This window comes from Sardina pilchardus, chromosome 8, assembly GCF_963854185.1.
Source record: "Sardina pilchardus chromosome 8, fSarPil1.1, whole genome shotgun sequence".
In the NCBI taxonomy this organism is placed as follows: Eukaryota; Metazoa; Chordata; class Actinopteri; order Clupeiformes; family Clupeidae; genus Sardina; species Sardina pilchardus.
Window position 1 is genome coordinate 17,998,161 of NC_085001.1, and position 20,838 is coordinate 18,018,998.

Below are 20,838 nucleotides of genomic sequence, written 5' to 3' on the forward strand. Positions count from 1 at the left end.
GTTTTGCAAGATTACTTCTAGTGTAGCGAGAAGAATTGCTGTGCAACCTCCTTGTTATGAAACAGACATCACGTTTAGAACCATTCATTCTCCATCCCTTGGTCGAACAGTCCTCTATTGTCTGCCTCCAACCATTGTATTCATTGATGCAGTTTCTTTCTCTTAGACATGAAATATTAATATGTGCAGGTCAGACAACTCACATCTGCAATGTACTCATTTGAGTTTCATTAAACCTGAGATGCTTGGTTTATACATAGATTTATGGGGTTTTTTTTAAGTCTCTATGATGCTGAGATAAAACGATATCTAAAGCACCATCAATCCCTTTGCTATTAAGGACATCGTATATCATTCAGTGCATCAAGTTCTAGGTCTCGGCATTTTAAACAAGTGCCCTGGCCAATGTCTGAATGCCATGACGGTTTGCTTTCACGTGTTGCTGCTTAGGCTGTAAAGCTACCATCTTGGCTACAAAACATAAACAGTTATTGGCCATTAAAATAAATTATTCTTCCTTGCTAAACTGTATCATTTCATAGATTTGATGGATTGCTCTGCCTGGGAAAAAAAATGTAGCTTTGCATGTTCAAATGGGACATTTGGTCCAGTCATTGTAAGCCAGAGAAGAACATTGTACATCGTTTCCTTCCTTTCTCTTCTCAATATTGCAAAGACCTACCACATAGTTATTCCAAGCATCCATGGAGGCAATACAGACATACAGTATCAAGCTGATCTGTATATCAAAAAACACTGTATGTAAAAAAGAGTAACTCATTGTTATTATTTCTGGCATGCTCTCATCCTCTGTGTGTCTCCTCTTTCCCCGTATTGAAACCCTGTGCTGCCTCACGCCCTGAGCCCATCTCTCTTTGCTGTTGTATTCTAATGAGATCCGAGGAACCACCTTTGTTTCTATGGTGACGTGTCTGGTTGTCTCCGGTGCGTGCTTTGCCCGGTTCAGCTCGCACAGTAAACGAGAGGCGTATCGGAGCGAGACGCGCAGCCCTCCCAGTCACCCGGGAGCTTTTCAAACAATAAAGCGGACAAGAACATCACAGAGAATCGCAGACTCTGGCCAAGCAGGAAACAATCAGGGCCTAATTTTCCCGATGTATTTGTTTAGAAAAACCTAAATGAACTCGTTGTGAAATGATCCAACGGCACCCCCACAATGCCCGTATCTGTGCACCTGGGTAAATGCAATCGCAACATTTGGCAGAGACCCAAGGCCATTTTTATTCCTCCTCGGGCATATTAATGCCACACTACTGATTAAGTGTGTCCTCTTTGTCTCCTGTGCTGGCTAGCCCTTGTTAGTTGACTGTTAGGGCCGGATTGCGTAATGACCATGATTTGCCTCCCCAGACACCAGGCCTAGACGCAGAGTCCTGTGCTGCTGACGTCCATGATGTTGCCTCCAATAAGAAGCATGGCATTTCTTTCTTTTTTTCTTTCTTTCTTTCTTTCTTTCTTTCTTTCTTTCTCTCTTTCTCTCTCTCTCTCTCTCTCTCTCTCTCTCAGAACTGAATTTTGCTGCCAGCTTCACCTGTCTACAAATGTACACTTGCACAAGCTAAAGGGTGATGGCAGGCAGGAGAATCACTCTGAGGACTTCTGGATTGCGCTTGTGTGACTGAGTGAAGCAGCGGACTAGATAGAGAGATTTAAGTGTGTTTGAGTAGACGAAATTGCAGAAAAGCTGCACTTACCGTCACACACTCTAAGGCCAGGTTTTGTCAATTGTGTGTTCAGGACCACAATGATACCAAATGACACATAAAACAGTGGATTACACACTTCACCCTGTGAAAGGAATACATGACAACTGATTGATGCCCTAGAGAATGTCTCCTTTCGCTATTAAACACTCAGATTTCAATAGCTGAGTCGTGTCACACCTCTGAGTGAAGAGGGTGTTGGGCAGTGTTATGTTCATGTATTCACGTATTTAGTAATGCAGTCTGACTTGTGATAATATCAATAGGGCCCCCCTTACAGATTAGCAGTTAACAGTTACAGATGTTTGTTTTTTTTCTCTTTTTTTATGACGGTAGCAGAGTAGTAAGTACAGTATCAGTTTACATAATAGATGTTTATGTGTGTTTAGATGTCACTCAAGATTATATGACACTAGTACAGTATCAGCGTGTTTAAATAAGTGTGTGTGTATAAGTGTATAGCCGGAGCTAACTTTGGAGAGTACTGGTCTCTGTTTCAGACCAGCCACCATCACCGTCCCTGCCATGTAACAGAGCAGGTGTAGTAGGGTGAAGATCAGCCATGAGTCAGGTACTCTTTACAGTGAGCTGCCCTGGCATCAACAAGGCCCCTTACAGCTATAGAGAGTTTTTGACTCTTGCTAAAGTTCATCCCCTGATGAATCGAGGCTATTCTGAGGGACAAATGGGAATGTAAATCAATATGCATTTTAGGAGCTGCGTAGGAGTGTGGTGCTGTGTTGATGAATAGCCAGGAAGCATGCCTACTCTTTATCAACATGCATTGTAGGTGCACCTACAATGCATGTTGATAAAGAGTAGGCTTTCTCTTTTCATGGCAAGCGGGTTGCACACACATGAATGCTAGTGTGTATGTTCAGTTGTGCTTCTGTCAGTGACATTTGTTGGAATATCATCCATGCCGTGAACGAACTTCAGTTTTCATTGCGTCAGATTAAGTTTATCCTGATATGGTTTAAAGCATAAAAACAGATGTAGCACGTTGACTACCATATGTTCGTGCAAAAGAAAAAAAAAATTCCCTTCTTTTTTTTAATTTCTCGTCTATCTCTCAAGTGCGCTGGGTGTGGTTTATGCATGCATGCCTGCGTGCACGTATCTGGGATATACAGGAATGAGAAGAAAGCAAAAACTCGAGGAGGAAACTGTGATTTCAAACATTTATGCAATTCATGAGTGCTGCATGAAGTGGCTTATTTTAGGTCAAACCAGATAGAGAAAGAGGTCTCTCCACACAAGTCTACACAAACACATGCACTCTCAACACACCCACACGCTGTTTCTGTAGCTCTTGTTGTCTGCCAGAACCTCATCTATTTGAAGACTTATCACAAACACCATGGAGAGACTGTCACCTAATAGTCTATAATAATGTGTACTTCCGGAGGGCTCAGTCAGAAACTCAGGCCTGTGTCTGCTATGAGGATGCACCTCCGAGCAGTAGCCGCACGTAACGGGGAGGTAATGCATATTTAATGAAATGTTTGGCAAACTCTGAGAAATTAAATCTGCCAGGACTGCTGCATGAAAACAATAATCTGCTCTGGCTCAAAGTGACCGTACTTGCGGTACAGTGCAGTTGGTATTCTTTTTGACTGTACAGGTGTAAAGGAGACTATTTTCACTACATTGCATTTGGTATTATTGTTCAATACTCCGGTATAAAGGCTATTCTATTCTGGTCATTTTATAGTTATAGCTGAATGTTGTTTATTGTGATGTACTCACTTTTTGGAAAAACAGATTTCATGTTGGAACACTGCCTCGTCTGTTCTTGAAAGAAAGAATGACAACCCCCGCATCTGTACGCATACTACGAAGAAATCAGTTTCTGTATCTTTTACTTACTGTAGCCTGCTCCTTCCCTCGTCGTGCATCTGCTGTTAAAAAAATAGTTTGGCGTCCATAAAGTGATGCTGGTGTTGTATTAACAGTGCTGTGTATCAGTGGCATGTTTGGTGGGGCTTGTTGAAGTACTGTACTGTCTGTGGGTCTCAGCTCCCGCCACATGTCCTATAAATTGTGGAAGTGTCAGTGGCGTGTGTCATAGCGTCAAGTGAGGTGAGAGGATATAATGAAGGCTCTAAATCTGCGCTGAGTGAGCGTCTATGATGTGAATTTATCTCCTGAAGTGGGGAGCCAAGCGGAGGTGTGTGATGTAGTACTGTGTGTGTATGGATGCTGGTGGATATACATGAGTATTGTGTGTGTGTGTGTGTGTGTGTGTGTGTGTCTTTATTTTTGTCTGTGTGTGCTAGGTGATCTTGAGGTGTGTGTGTGTGTGTGTGTGTGTGTGTGTGTGTGTGTGTGTGTGTGTGTGAATGTAAGTGCACACAGCTTTATGGAAATCTCCCAAGTGTGATGAGTGTGAATGATTGATGCCAAGGAGGTTACATTGGTGGCATTTCTCTCTTTGCAAAACCCACCGAGTTTAAACGGATTCTATATGAAAGGAAATGTTTAATGGGATAAGGATAGTATAAAAAACATTGACCATTCTTTAAAAAATGTCATGAAAATGTGCAGAAGCTTTTTACCACTGACTGTAAACTGACATAGAAGCTGAAAGCATGCCTCAATATTGCCAGAGAAAGTCTTTTTTCCTGACAGTGTAGAGTGTACAGTACTTCACCAACATCCTGAGCAAGCGACTGAAGATTGAGGGAAGGACTGGAAATGACCAGTGAGACAGTAATGGGGACGAGGATGCCTTAGAGACGGGAAATAGAGTAGAAACAGCGTAAGAATGACGTTTCGAAGTTCATGAATTTGAAGATGAGTCGACTCTGTGTCAATTACCAGCAACATTTACAGCATTACAAATAATCTATAGACTAGGCCTACTTCACAAGGCCAGTGGTCATTAAATCTTTGCAATAAGGTGGTTGACTGCAGCTGGGACTACAATTTTGGTGTGGCTAATGTTAGTACTATACTTTTATGGGCTTGCTGAATATTATTGCATATTTAGGGCCAAAATGTACCATTATTGAAACAACCATAAATACATTCATAGCAAATTTAGCAATAAAGCTTGTAAGCATATTTACACAATGGCAAGAATATGCACCATAAGTCTGCTCCCTTTAGGACTGAGCCTACTTCTATTTGTCTGTCCTGATCTATGCTAGAATACGGCTGCTGGACTTTTTGGTAGTTGGATGACAGGTAATTACTGCTGAAACAAATGAAACAAATATGCTCATATTTTTCATGCAGATACAGTTTTAAAAAAATGGCCCGTTACCACTTCATTGATCGTACTGTAAACCGTAATGATGATATCAGTTGGCTGCGAACACAAGAGTTAAAGCAGTCGCCAGTAAAAATTGGTTTATGGTTCCTAAATGGTTTGAACACCTCAGTGCTGCGTTGAATTGTGACATGGAACAGGCAGTTCATCAGCTGGAGGTTTGCATAAGGTCCATTAAGTAGCTAATCTTCTCGCGTGTGCTTGCCAGGGACAGGCTGTCCCACCCCTTCTCCAGATGTTGTTTGCTCAAGGATGAAATGGGAGGAAGCCAGCATGCTATATGGGCCATACTTTATGAGTTAAATTAGGACTGGAAGTTAGTTTGCAAATGTGGCACTGGTAAACAAGTGGTAATATTTCTTGTCATAGAATTATAGATTTGTAGTTTTTAATACATCTGTTTCTGTCTTGTACACGGCAGCCTGCTCTGAACACCACCCATCTAAACACACACACACACACACACACACACACAAACAAAACAACTTCTGAGGTTGCCACCCATGTGCTTTTTTATTATTATTGTTAATTACCACTCTTTCTCATCCTGTGCACAACTAGGCTACCGCTAATAAATCCCTCTCTACACTTGCTCTCCATCTATGCAGCTTATGGTGACATGGCAATGCCATGGCCGTGCCAGGTCCTCACTCATTTCCCTGAAAGGGCTCTCAATGTGGCCCTCTATCTGCTCGGAGGCAAAAAAGGTTAAAGGGGGAGGCATGGTGGTCCTGAACTCGTTAAATAAGGCCTCTGACCTTGCTCAATAAGGCCCCATGGGAGCCCTGAGTGATGTACAGTAGGCTGGAGTGTGTGCGTGTGCTTGCGTCTCTGCTCCGTGCTCCGGGCCAGCTTCCCATGCGACGCGTGGGCTTAGCCCTCTAAGCATTTTGGGGCGCTGCTCCTTCCAATGACTTCCAGCCTGCGCGGTTTAGCGTGCTATTGTGCTCTGCTTGTCGACTTTCAGGCAGCAGGTGGGCCACCGCGGTCATCCGCTGGCGTGATGTGCAGGGATTCTCAGTGGTGTCAGCAGCGAGAGGCTGCGGGCGCAGATTAAAATGCGCCGCATGGAGGATGATGCCTCTTATAGATGTTGGCTCTCAGTAAGGGGCCCTCAGATCCGCTACATGCTGACAGGTTGTGGTTTGCAGTTTACGAGACAAAGGCGTTGTAGTAGGCTCAGTGTCAAATTTGAAAAGAGAAGCCTATACGTCTGATTGAGGCAGGGTTTAAGTGTGTGTCATTGTCATTGTCCATCCAAGGTAATTAGTGTCAGGACACACTTTTCCCATCTAATGGATCCAGAATAGGCCACTGTCCCAAACTGCCCAGACTGCCCAGTCGGAGTTGAAAGAGTGCTGTCAGTGTGATGGAAGTGTAATTAAAACTCAGGATCACTGGGTTGCTGAGGAAGCGGTAAAGGAAGGCTCATCAGATCTCGTGTCATCTTATCTCATCTCATCTCAGTGGAGGTGAATCAGGCATTCTCAGCCATGCAGGGGTCTGTGTTCAACAAAAGAGGAGAAACTGCAGTAATAGTGAACCACAGAATGTGACGTGAACCTCTGCCTGCTGTGTGATTGAGCCCGGTTATATTAGCCTAGAGAATGGAAAAGAGAGCAGGAAAAGAGAGCAAGAAAAGAGCAAGAGATCCACCTTGAGTCCATGTTGTGTTACAGTATGTGGCAGTGACCGGTTGGTGTGGGTGGGCTGAGAATGTCCTTAACACACATTGGATTGCACCAGATGGTGGAGCACCATAGTTGCCAAAGTCACATGGACCATCACTTGATGGTATGCACTCTCAATATCTTGACACAGCTCTCTCTCTGTTCTTAGTGCGTATATCAAAGAATAGAATTGCACACTTGCAATAAATACATGTGCACATTGTCAGCATCTTGACGTATGATGTTGCTGTCGTGTTTATGGGAGGTTTAGCTAGTCTGCCTGGATGAGATAGAGAAGGCATTTGTAGGCTGGGGTCTGTGAAAATTGTGATTAATGTCATTCTGCCCTCTTTAACGTTCAGTTAATACAAACCCACTGGGAATGCAGTTCCCTTCCCAGCCAGCGTTAATTACTGTGCAGGAAAAGAGGAGTCAGTGAATTTCATCAGGCCTTACTGATGAGCACATTCTGCTCCAGTCCCTTACGGTCCCTCCGACTGGAAGTGCTCGCCATACTCCCACATCCTCTGCTCTGTCTGGGCCAAGCACCACCAGGGTGTGAAATGCATAGTCATGCAAGCAATCGCCTTAAAAGACTCTCAACTCAATTTTCTTTGTAAAAGTTGTAAAAGAGATGTTCTGAACTTGCTTCGTTATTGACCACTATCAATAGCAGCCAAACTTGATTTGCCATGGCCGATGCTCGTGTCAATTATTTTGAGCATGTCCATATCCTAATTCATGCCACTTTTGTGGTGACTTTACACTATTTACTCCTCTTTTGCTGCTCTACTAATAAACGTTATCTGTAGTCTATATGTCTCTGAACTCCCCTTAAGCCTTTCTGATAAATGAGGGCAGCAAATCCAAGCAGGTTTAGACCCAAAATAATGATGTGGTACCAAGTGATTTAGGTGTCCCTGGTACCAATGCTCCTGTGATAGATTTGCCCCAAAGCGCCTGACCTAGTGTGACATAGGGACATGTTATTACACAAATAGGGTAAGAGGGATAATAAGGGACTGCTCTGGAGAAATAGGGATGAATAAATAAACACTTTCCCTTTTTGACTCTTACAGTATGCCTCCCCTCCCAGTCTGTGAGGAACAGACCGGTCATTGCTAATGAGAGAGAGAGAGAGAGAGAGAGAGAGAGAGATGATGATGTAGTAGGTGTGGTGAGAAAAGGCTTGTAGGGGAGAAGGAGGCAATGCTGCTAACCTTGAGACCAGTCAGACTGATCCCTGACTGTTTACTTTATTGGTGAGACATATTGGTGAATATTTCATGCGATGTTGTGAGCACCACTGCAAGGACATTCAATAAGTATGTCTTAGGGGCGTCTTAGAGTTTGTGTTGGAATAAAAATCGTTGTGTGTTTGTTTGCTGGTAATTAGTGGATCTACTCAAAGTCCCAGTTGACTTAGTAATGTTGCACCCTGAAAGGCCATACTGAATGTGCTCCTGCTAGAAACTATTAAAGCAGAGTCTTTTAGCGGCCCTTTAGAGGCCGATGGATCGGTGTTTAGCTTCTTAAAATGTGTTTTTTTTTTTTGCATGTTGTTTACTGATTACTCTTTATCCAACAGGATTCTTGCCACTGTGGGAGCAGACTTTGATTTGCGGACACTCAGAGCAGTGCGCGTGCTTCGACCGCTCAAGCTTGTGTCTGGAATTCCAAGTAGGTTTCGTTAACCTCATATAAGAGTACATCTGAGATCCCCCCTCCCAGCTCCCCCCGCCCTATTCATGAAACTCAATAAACAGTTGATTACAAAAAAAGAGCACATTTGAGGCTCATAATTCATGCAGTGTACATATATGCCATGTTGTGAAGTGTGCTGTATAGCAAACATTTTATGCCAGATTTCCATATATCAACATAAGCAACATATATACAGTATACACAGTATATAGATAGATAGATAGATAGATAGATACTTTATTGATCCCCAAGGGGAAATTCAAGATATATTGATATACAGTAATGCTGTACTGTACATGTGACCCCATTCTGCACTCTGCACTAGTTTAATGCCTGTGTGTGTGTGTTCTTCTTTAGGCCTTCAGGTGGTTCTGAAATCTATCATGAAAGCCATGGTGCCTCTTCTCCAGATCGGGCTTCTTCTGTTCTTCGCCATCCTCATGTTCGCCATCATCGGTCTGGACTTCTACATGGGGAAGTTCCACCGCACATGCTTCAGGATCGATACGGGTAGGCCTGCCTGCACTCTCACCTTATTGCATTAGGGCTTTTGATTGCATTATCCTGGGTGATGAGGGTCGGAGCCAGGCTGCGCGCAGTGTGTTTCATTCTCAGTAATCTCTCTCTCTCTCTCTCTCTCTCTCTCTCTCTGTCTCTCTGTCTCTCTCTCACTCTCTCTCTCGCTCTCTCTCTCTCTCATGTGTGTTTGTGAGATAGAGAGAGAGATTATGTGTTAATGCATGTGTGCATGTCAGTATTGTTATTTATTGTTATTGTACTAGAATAGATATGACAACAAGGTTCAGTTTAACTCCCCAGGCTTTTCCATCAGCAAAGAAGTGTCTTAGTTGTCTGATAAATGCTCTACTGAACTGGACTTTGCATGACAGATCCTCTCCTAATTTGGCTGTGCTTTCTTATATGTACACACACACACACACACACACACACACACACACACACACACACACACACACACACACACACACACACACACACAAAGTACACTCTGTTTTTACCAGTGTATTTAGTTATGTGTGTGGATTTCTGTGGGAAGGATTGATCAGGGAAATGAACTTGTCTCTTGTCATAGCCTGCAAATAAATACTTCAAATAAACACTCAGATACTGTAACTCAGAGAAGGCCTCTATATGGTTGGCTTACGGTACTGTACCGATCATGTCATCTTTTAGGGGAGCAAGCAGCAGATTTCCCCTGTGGAACCGAACTTCCTGCTCGGATCTGTGGGAATGGCACCGTGTGCCAGGAATACTGGCTCGGTCCCAACTTTGGCATCACCAACTTTGACAACATCCTGTTCGCCATTCTCACCGTCTTCCAGTGCATCACCATGGAGGGTTGGGTGGACATCTTATATAATGTGAGTACTGCTATCTCATATTCAGTCCTGCTGGTTTACTTGGACAGTAAAGCAATACATGATTGGAAAGGAAGAATACTCAAACAATCCTGTATAGGTTTTATTATTGTGCTAGCTAAGCTCAGACACATCAGAAAATCCCTTTCATATCTTGTTGTAGAAGTTTGATGGAACACAACAGAATATGCAGAGCAGCAGGGCTGCTAATCTGCTAGCAAACGGGGTCTTACTGTATTGAATTCCAAATCAAATCATAAAAACAAAGCTCAGAAAACACTATCTTAAAAACACACTGGAGCAACGCTCCTAGAGAGTGTGGTTGGGTACCGCAAACAAATGATGTGATTACATAAAATATTCAGTGGGCTGACTGAGAGATAACGAAGTGCTCTCATCAATAGTCCAAATGTTGCCCTGGTAGGCTTTAGAAAGGAAAGAAGCTAATCAATATCGCTAAGATGCTCATCCTGAGCAAGTTTCTCTCATTGTACAGTACATAACATGAATTGGACGTTTTTATTCAAAAAGTTTTTTGAAGTAAAGAAAAAAAATACTTGTTCTACATCGAGGAGGTTTTTTCAAAGGTTACCTCTTAAGCTGCCACGTGATTTTGAAATGTCTCTTTTATCCTAGTGCCTCAGAAGCCCCATTTACTTTCATTTCCTGTGTAGTTCTTCATGGGATCAATGTTATTAATAATGTATCAGTAACCTAATCACTGCAGCAGCATTTTAAGCTGTGAATTCACCACCCTAAATGGGTCCAGTCTACCAAAAGCATTGAGTCCCTGAAACGTTTGTAATCGCAGATGTCTTGATATCAACACACACCTGCTAACAATGTTAGCACTGTTTTCAGATGTTTAAATGCATTTTGAAACCATGGCTTTAAGGCCAATGTGAAAATCGACGACTCTGAGGAGTAATCTCTCCGTCTGTTGATGTTGGTGTCACAGAGAATGACACAACTCATCAATAACACACTGTGACATGAGTGGAGGGAATAATGCTGACTCTTTAGCCGGGAGGAGATGCTACGCTCGCACCCCCCACACACACACACAAACCTCTCCTGGGAGGTGATCACGTCCTTTGCATCTGGTTGTCCGTCTCCTTCGTGCCTGGGCCAAACGTGACGGGGAGACAGAAACAAAGAGAGAGAGAGCGAGAGAGGAGAAAGTGGAGAGAAAGAGGAGAGAGAGACCCATATGCCAGCCTGCCCGCCCTCCTGCCGCTGCGCTACGCTAAGCCGCTTTTCACCTACAGGAGGCACCGCCTGGCTGGCTGACTCGGAGCCATGTGGCAGCCCCAGAGCCCTGGCACGCTGCACCGCGGGGCCCCCCCTGCCCGCCGTGCCCGTCTCCTCCAGCCCGGCCTTCATGGAGAGCAGGAGAGCGGGCAGGCAGGCTGGCATATGGGTCTCTCTAAAGCCATGGTGTCAAAATGCATTTAAACTTCTGAAAACAGTGGCTATGTCTAAATGTGTGATTTTTAATTGCATGTGTGTGAGGGGTCATTTACCTTTTCATTGGGCGCTGCGAGCAGGGAGTGGTGGACAGGGCTTCTCTGACTGCTGGAGGCTTGTGCCGTTGGGCTCTAGGTGGTCTGTGTCTGTGAAGATGGAGTATCTATTAAAGAGGGTAGATCTTGGTTTTGTGTGGAAGCTGAGAAGCCCTGATTCTGAATGCTAGAGTGGTTATAGAGGTGTGTTGGTTTGTAGTGAAATGTATTAGTTGGATGCTAGTGTGAAAGTACTGACGAGAAAGGCTATCTTAATTTGTATGTTTTTATTGTATCAGGCTACCATATCGAAGGTTGTTCAAACAGCAGATCGAACTTTTCTGTGCTATGCTAGTGTCTGAAACTTTTTTTTTCCCCAATGCATGGTCAGAGAGCAAATTAGATTATTTTCCCAGAGGAACGGTGAAATGGCAGGGGCATTGATCGCTGATTGATCACTGACATGATCAGAATCTGGTTCACATTATAGGCATGATTATAGGCATCCTGTTACTCACATTAGAAGCAAGTCGTCATGACTACTACTGTAGAAATGATTCTATATCAAAGGACAGCATTAGGGGAGCATTGTGCCGGTAAGTTACTGTTGATCAGATGATTTTGCTTGTTTGTCTGATATTGCTGACACAGGATATTTAGCAGCGTTTACGGGCCATCTCCTTCTTGTGCCATTATTCATTCTGTTTTTGGGAACCGGTCCATTTATTGGCTATTTACAGCATTTCAAATAATCTCGCCTTTTTTTGTTCACACAAGTCCATTTCCCAGGTTACGCTCCTCATATGTTTGCCAGGGCCAGGAATAGCAAGATGAATCACATTGTCATATTAAGCCGTTAATGCGGAATTCAGCCCAGCGTATATGGGGGGGGGGGGGGGACTATCTATGGCCAGGTCTGCAATTCATCACAAGCTATCTCTGGCTCGCTCTCCTGTCAGCCAGGTAATGTGACTCGTGGAGCAGAGGTCTAATGGAATCCTCGGCGAAGCGTGCGCCTGATTGAAATGTACGAGCGACAGCAGGGGGAGGGGGGAGATGGGTCCTGATCCTGATCCCGATCCCGATTCTGACACATCCTGTTTCCCGTCATTGCGGCCTCTGTGTTCTTCTCGACGCCTCACTCATCCATCAGCTGTTGATGATAAACCTTGACGCCTCTGAGATTGGGCTCATCTAGCGCTAGAAGTGCAGATGCAATCGGAGTTGAGGGTTTTAAGGTGTGTGTGTGTGTGTGTGTGTGTGTGTGTGTGTGTGTGTGTGGGGGGGGGGGGGGGGGGGGTCCGTGTTGCTGTGGTGCTGTGGTGCTCTTGATTGTAAACACAGCTCTGCCAGCCCCAGTTTCACCTGCTCAATTTGACAACAAACCTGGAATTGGCAGAGTAGACTTTGCTTTTCTGTACTATCTTTGCTTTGATCCCTGAGTTTAAGAGAGAATGTATGAATAACCTGTCTATGCTAAGATATATTCTCTTTAGCACTCTTTTCTACCTCCCTGAATGTCAGTTAAAGGGATATTCCGCCATTTTTGGAAATACGCTCATTTTCCACCTCCCCTCGAGCAAAACAATCGATATTTACCTTGTTCCCGTTCATCCAGCCATTCTGTGAGTCTGGCGATACAACTTTTAGCTTCAGCCTAGCATAGATCATTGAATCGGATTAGACCATTAGCTTCTCGCCTGCTAGCTTCATGTTTAAAAGTGACTAAGATTTCTGGTAATTTTCCCATTTAAAACGTGTCTCCTCTCTAGTTAGAAAGTGCAATAAGACCAACTGAAAATGAAACCTGCCGTTTTTCTAGGCTGATTTGACATGGAACTACACTCTCATCTGGCGTAATAATCAAGGCAACTTGCAAACGTACTGAAGGCGCAGTGATATCGTACGCAGCATCTGAAAATAGTCCCCATAGACAACAAGCAGTAGTAGTGCCAGTAGGTTGCAAGTTGCCTTGATTATTACGCCAGATGAGAGTGTAGTTCCATGTCAAATCAGCCTAGAAAAACGCCAGGTTTCATTTTCAGTTGGTCTTATTGCACTTTCTAACTTGAGAGGAGACACGTTTTAAATGGGAAAATTAACAGAAATCTTAGTCACTTTTAAACATGAAGCTAGCAGGCGAGAAGCTAATGGTCTAATCCGATTCAATGATCTATGCTAGGCTGGAGCTAAAAGTTGTATCGCCAGACTCACAGAATGGCTGGATGAACGGGAACAAGGTAAATATCGATTGTTTTGCTCAAGGGGAGGTGGAAAATGAGCGTATTTCCAAAAATGGCGGAATATCCCTTTAAGGTAACTGTAGATTAAACAAAGACAAACAAAATCCGTATAGTAAGGATGTGTGCAAGGGCACTTGTGTGTATTCTCTTTGAGTGGCTTCGAGCTAATATGTCGCCTTCTTTGCTCAGTTAATACACTGCTAGTGGACAGCATTCAGAACGCAAGCTCGTGTGCTACAGTAATTTAAAGAAAAAGTTAAAAGAAACAAAACCGTATTAACACCATATTAACCGCCCCCCTGTATTAACCTCATAGCTGAGGACATTTTGCAAAATCAATGTACTGTATAAGCCGCGGCCAATAGTCGGGAAATGACGGTATTCACAGCAGCGGTATCCCCCAGTCCTGTAGAGCTCCTCCATTTAAATGTCAGCCTGAGAGCTGGAGAGTTGGGGCTCTTCTCACACCCACACATAGCGACTGACACAGAACCACTCGGAGAACAACCGCTCCTTTATTTATGTTTAACCTTCCTCGGTCCCGCTCCGTGTGGACCTGCACTGCGCTGCTCTTTTTTTTTTGCCGTGTGCTGTAGCTAAGCTTCTGGAGTTGTCCCAGAAATCTAAATATAATTTCCCTGATGTTGGGTGCTTTTTTTTTTTTTTTTTTTAAATCGTGTCCACAAGGTTTGGCACGGGCTCAGGCTGGGTGGCAGCTTGGCCCACCCAGGGGCTTCTCCTGTGCCAGTCATTCACGCAGCGCACTTCCTACCAGAGGCGACCTCGGCCCTGACTCACCTGTAAAGCCGTGGCACGGTGCCATTTGTCTGCAGAGCCTCTGGCATGAGGGAGCAGCGTGTGGACAATACCATTACGACACAAGTTTTGGCTGACCAACTGTAGAATAGCCGGTGCTGTCATGGGCCGTCTTTACCAGCCTGCTCTTTTCTCATAGAGCATGTAAAATACATTACAAACTCACTTACTGTATGTTGTTATGACCTCCATCATTGGAGAGGTGAGGCACATGTGAGTGTGCCCAGCTGGCTGCCTATTTATGTGTACAGAAGAGGTGTGAACACCGAGTGATGGATCACTGGCAGTCAGTAGCTTTATTATGCAATGCTCTGTTTTGATGGTTTTTCCACGGGTTAATTGAATTCAACCTCAGATTAACCTAATTAGCACTCTCCCATCAAAACAATGTTGGCAACTCTGATACGAATCAATCACGGTGTAGTGTAATTGTCTGTTTTTTTTTCATGAGGGGGATTAAACTGCACATGCTGCACATACTGCACGTAGTGTGTGTGTGTACAATTGCGTATGTCTGTGTGTTAACGCATTTGCACAAGTCTTATGTGTTTGAACTTTGTTCCTCCCACCTCTGTGTTCTGCACCCCTGTTTGCCCTGTTAAACTGATGTAACTCGCCCTGCTGGGCTGCGCTGGTGAAAGGGATCAGAAAGAGGAGGAGGAGGAGGAGGAGGAGGAGGTGGGGGAGGAGACCTCGGGCCCTGGGGAGAACCTCTAATGGCTTTCTGATGCCCTCTCTCCCCACCCATCCCTTAGCCCTGCGAGCCTGGCGCTGTCATCAGTTAGTGCTGCATACTGACAGATGTCGGGGCCCCTCCAGAGAGAGCGTCTGGGGAAGGTTGGAGAGGCGTTCCGCAGGAATGCCGGCTCTTGTAAGTGGACTGGATAGGTCTGAAAGCCTCCATTTGCCACTGATGTAGTGTATGAGTGATCCCGGGCGTGCTCCTCAGGAGTGAAATATAGACGTATTAGTCAGCTGGCCAGGGATATGTCAGCATGGCAGGGCTGAGAAGAATGGCACTTTGTGTGCAGGCGCCTTTTGTTTCAGTGCTGTTGATGGTCCACTGACTGCCAGCCTTTGTACTTTAAAGGAGTATTCTCCTGTGTTGCTTTGTTGCTTTGTTATGGGGGCATATACTAACTTGCACAGAATTAGAAAGTCAAATAAGAGTTCCCAAGAGTGCCAATGTTGTCTGACCACTGTTGTAACTTAAGTCACTTAAGTGATTCATCTAAAGAGTTACAATCCAGACTGACCCCCTTTGCTCAGGGCTGGTTGCCCTGGAAACGGTTGGCCGTTTGTAACGGCTCATTGAAAACTGTTGAGTCACCGGTCTGAGTGCGCCAGGGCTCGTGCGGAGCGGAGCACGGTGACCCAGCTCGCTGGCATCCTGCATTGTTAGTCTGATTGCCGTATTGATCAATCTCTCGTTAAATGCTTAAAAATAGCCCCGCGGGGAAGACGGATGGATTTCTGCCGGAGTCCCCCGTGGGGGCCGAGGCCTGTCTGGAAGTGTTATATCACCGCCGACGGCAGCCCCAGCCTGTGGCCGGGCCGGGGCACGGCACAGCGACTGCGGTGTGTCTGCCGCTTGTCCATGACACTAGGACGAAATGGCAGTTTAGCTGTTGATATTCAGAGGGTTCAGCGTAGCTTTGTGTAGGTGTCAAATATGGCTGATTATTGCCTCTGCCTCTTCAGTCTGGACTGCTGTGTGTGGAGAGGAAATGTTATGTTTTGCTCTGTTTCTACTGTGTGTTTATCTCAGACAGATCTCTGCATCCTTGCTACTTGTTCTTTTGATGCAGTGGTCTGGAGTACTTCAGTACCTCGCCGTACGCTGAGCGCTTTGAAAAAAAAAAAGAAACTAGTAGATGACAATGCGTTTTTTCGCTGGTTGAGTCTCCTGTCTCTTTCTGCCTCTGCTGAGATGGCATACGGAATTCTGCCTTAATGGCAATATTCTCGTCTCTCAGAGAATGCCATTAGATGATGCCCCGATGCTTATTTATTTATATTTATTTTCTGCAGACTTTCTTTCTTTTGTCTCCCTCTCTTCCCTGAGACAGTGGAGAGAAAGGGGCTGTAAGTGTTTCGCGGGCAGGCTGGCCAGCAGGCTCCCTGGAGGTCTGTGATGAAGAGGGATGATTGGAGGCGCTGGCGGACAGCAGGGGCAGGGGGTAGGGGTGGGAAAGGGCGCGCAGGGCAGCAGACCATGGGGGACGTAATGGAGGATGGATGGGTGTGGGTGGTTGTGGGGTGGAGGGCGGGTGGTGAATGTTGCCTGCTGCGTGCCAGGCCTCAGCTTTCAAGGAGGTAATCCAGTTAGGCAGGACACGAGAGCGCCGCTTCGATTTGGCTTCTTGGAAAATGGAGACTGGGTAGGTGTTGGTGAATGTTTTAGGGGGGGTTTGGGAGTAGGGGGGGGGGGGGGTGGTGGAGATGGGGTGTTGCAGGTGGAGAGGATCGTCCATCGCTTTGTTATCTGAATCATTTTTGCTTTGGTGTATATAAACAGCAAGTAGAGTCAAAGTAGCATGAGACCCAAAGAAGACAAAACAAAAGTGTCATCTAGAGTTTTTATTTACTGCTGGTCAAGATCAAGATGAATTAGGAGGAAATTGAAACGGCTGTGTGCAAGACCGAATAGTCCACAGCAGTCTGACATGGCACTGAAAATCAAAGCCTGCTATGTTGTCACACTGGTTCAAGACTCTGGTAGATGTTGCATCAGAGTGTCTTCCCCGCATGGCCCACCGTAAGGTGAGCATATCTAGCGGCTATTCTGGGGGTCATGTAATATAGAAGTGGTTCCCTCTGTCAGCAGTTGGCTTCACCAAGTGTTGGGCAATGTATAATTCATCATCCACCTATAAGTGAATCCACCCTATAAATAATGATGAGGGCATGAAAAAACAAGCAATCTTTAAAGCTTTAAAGATACAATGGAGTAATATTGAAATCAGCATTTCTTATATTACTTGAACATAATTCTTTGCTGAACATGCCTAAGTGAATAAGATTGATTGTACAAAGTGAGTAGCCATGTGAGTGCAAGATGCATCTCTGATAAGTGTTTAAATTCTTCCCAAATAGCAGTTCACAGAGTATAGAGTTTCGTGGACTTTATTTCCAAATGGTCTCATTGATTTTTTTTGGGGGGGGTGCTCAGAGACAGGGGCATTTTGTGCTCAGCTCTAAGACACAATCCCTGGCAGGTCTCCTGCTTCTCCTTCAGAGAGGACTGAAGAAGAGAAACAACAACAAAAAAAGAAGACAATAGCAACAATGCTTCTGTATGGTTTGCTGTTGTACACAGCCATCATTTCATGTGTAAGAGACCGTAATCCCAGAACACTTAGCGGTAGCGCTAATGTTCCGCGCGATCTCTCGTGCTGGAGGGGTCCCCTGGGATGCCATGATCTCTGCAGTGGCAGCATTAATCTGCCGTTTCTGTGCCCAGGAAGATGAGATGGGGGTGGGGGGTGGTGAGTAGCTGAAATTCGACACAAAGGCGGGCGCAGCGCTCTCGTTTAGAGTGCAGCACAATTGTGTGTGTTGACAAGTCGTTTTTTTTTTTGTTTGTTTTTTTTGCTGACCTGGAAACAGCACAGGAAGTCCCTGCTCCTGATATTTCTCTTTGAGCCAAGAGCAAGATGGTGTGGACCATCAACACCCGTGCATCCCGCTGCCACACTATTCTACCTAAATGATACTTGACATATTTGCGATGTCAAGTATGCTACTCTCTGTAGACGAAATGGATTAAAGTTGACTGTGCCAAGGGGGGTGTGTTTGCTATTTTTAAATGTTCAGATTTCTGCTTCTGGTCAGGAATTCCATGGTGACTCTCGCCGTCTAGACTACAGAAACTGTGGCAGAAAACAGATATATTTAGACTGGTGTAGTCCCTGAGCTTGATGTTTGTGCGTGTGAAAATTTCCTGGCGGTTATTTTTCAAGATTAACTTCAATGGATAGACTCAAACTGTCATCTTCTGCGTCTGTGGGAGAACCTCACCTTTTAATTCTCCGTGACAATAAGCTCTGTGGGGGGGCAGCTCTCTGTAAATGGGAAATATTCACAGAACATATTTTGTGAGCGAAGTCTTCGTGGTTGACAGATCGCAATAGATTTTTGTGGAAGGGGAAATGGCAGGAGAATTAGCAGCCTACAGTACCACACACAGCTCTCCCAGTTCTCCTTGCCACTAAGGGAAAAGAACACCATTTTGAAATAACTACATGGACACACGCATAGACAAATCTGTAGAGAGACATGGAAGTGGAGGATGAGGTAGTTCATTGTTTGCATTGGCTACTCTAGAACCAGCTGTGGGTGGTTGAGGGGGTGGTTGAGGGGGTGGGTGGGTGGGGGTGGGGGATGTGCAAAGTGCCCATTTGTATGTGATCGTGTGTGCTGAATCAGCAATCCCCAGGTCCCCCCTCACAATTACACACGATGTACAGAGGCACGGCGGGGCGGTCACAGGAAAAATCTGCTGGCCCCTCCTAAAGTGTTGCACGCCTCATAAACTCCTGTGGTCGTTGCGCGTTACATCCGACATTTACTGCTGTGATTCCCCTAATAGAGTCAAATGCTCACAGAGAGTGCAGGTTTTATTAAAGGCAATATGAAATGGGGAATCTTCCGGAAAGCACAGTAGAGAGAAAGAGAGAGAATGGTGTTCACCGTACCAGTTTCTGGAGCAGTGAACTGTTTCGTTTGCAGGGTTTTTTTTTTTTGTTGGCCGGGCTCCCACCTAAGAGGCCACAATCCGTCAGTGTCGGAGTGGAGCTTGGGCGGAGGCACCCACCTGGAGATGTAACTGTTAGAAGGGATCACTTTAAACAGGATCCGTTTCTTTTCTGGACCAACACTGGCGAATCGTAGAATACAGTGCACAAAGAAATGCTCTGTCTGTTCATTGATTGTGAACAGCTCAAATCAATCTCCCAAACTTTACAAACCTCCAAAACTTTAGAGGTGTCATAACACTCTGAAACAATGGCCTTGATCCACAATGTGATTGTGTGTTTTTTTGTTAAAGTATAAAGTATTATGCGTATGTACCACACAAACAGTATTATGAGTACCACATAAACAGTGCATCATGACATACACATTCCTCTCTCTCTCTCTCTCTCTCTCTCTCTCTCTCTTTCACTCTCTCTCTCTGTTTTTCCGCAGTATGAAGTATTATGCGTATGTACCACACAAACAGTATTATGCGTATGCACCACATAAACAGTGCATAATGACATAGATGTCCCTTTCTCTCTCTCTCTCTCTCTCTCTCTCTCTTTCTCTCTGTTTCACTCTCTCTGTTTGGCCGCAGTATGAAGTATTATGTGTACCTTTTATGTGTAGTTTTATGTTTATGTACCACACAGCATAATGACATAGACGTCCCTCTCTCTCTCTCTCTCTCTCTTTCTCCCTCCCTCCCTCTCTCTGTTTGTCCGCAGGCCAATGACGCCTCAGGGAACACCTGGAACTGGCTCTACTTCATCCCCCTCATCATCATCGGCTCCTTCTTCATGCTCAACCTGGTTCTGGGCGTGCTGTCTGGGTAAGTGCTGTCCCAGACGCCGTGGCCTCTTAATCCGCTCCCTGGCCTTATCTCCGCTGGCCCGTGGAGGCTCGTGGAGGACACACATCGGTGCCCCTTATTTCTCCGCCGCGCTGTTTGCCAACTTTGGGTCTTCTTTCGGGCCAACGACGACGTCTGGTTTGTGACCTTGCATGGAACGCTCAGAACTTTTATTTATTTATTTATTTTCATAAGTTTATTTTTTATGCCTTTTAATAAAAGGACAGTGGAGAATGACAGGAAGTGAATGGGAGAGAGAGCAGGGATGGGATCCGGAAAGGGACACGGGGCGCGAATCAAACCTGGGTTGGTGGCATACAGTGCAGGTGCCCCAGCCAGTTGCGCCACAGACGGGGCCTGAACACTCAGAACTTTTGTGAAAGGATCCGTCATGTGTTTTTCTTTAGCAACTCCTGAATATATTTGAAATATTGTTGCTTGACTAGATAAGCTTTAGAGGAGAAGCATTGTTGAGAAGAACATACAGAGAAATATGTATTCAATTCTTATACAATTAATACATTCCCAGACTCGTATTGTTTTGGAAGGCCCATATATTGTATTGCTATTATCCCAAACAATGCTGAGTAGTCTTCAGGGTTTAGTGAAGCTCCTGCTGCTTAACCTTCGACAGCAGCGTGTTTTAATGGACAACGGTCTAAAAATAGTGCTCATTGTACAGGTTGGCCTTGCATACATTGTGGAACTGTAAGGCAGCAGTGGTGCTGGGCAGCTGGGCAGCAGGCTGTGTTTTCTGGCCCCTTAATTGGATCGTGGAGCATTATTTTGCCATTGTGCTGTATAGTATGTTGGAATTAGATTTTCTCTGTCAATGGTTATTTGGCCGAGAGGCGTAGACACACTGGCCTCCCTCTTCAGGGAGAGGCGCACACACACACAAACACACACACACTCTCTCTCTCTTTCTGTCTT

General features: G+C 45.0%; 1 protein-coding gene across 1 annotated transcript in view; it reads left to right on the forward strand.

The window, feature by feature from the left end:
* The window catches only part of cacna1ba (calcium channel, voltage-dependent, N type, alpha 1B subunit, a), a 94,680-nt gene that overhangs the window by 15,254 nt on the left and 58,588 nt on the right, over window positions 1–20,838 (forward strand). The window contains exons 4-7 of the mRNA XM_062544029.1: window positions 8,257–8,348; window positions 8,730–8,882; window positions 9,567–9,754; window positions 19,781–19,884. Of these exons, the coding sequence (XP_062400013.1) occupies window positions 8,257–8,348; window positions 8,730–8,882; window positions 9,567–9,754; window positions 19,781–19,884 (537 nt within the window). The remainder of the gene's footprint in view (window positions 1–8,256; window positions 8,349–8,729; window positions 8,883–9,566; window positions 9,755–19,780; window positions 19,885–20,838) is intronic.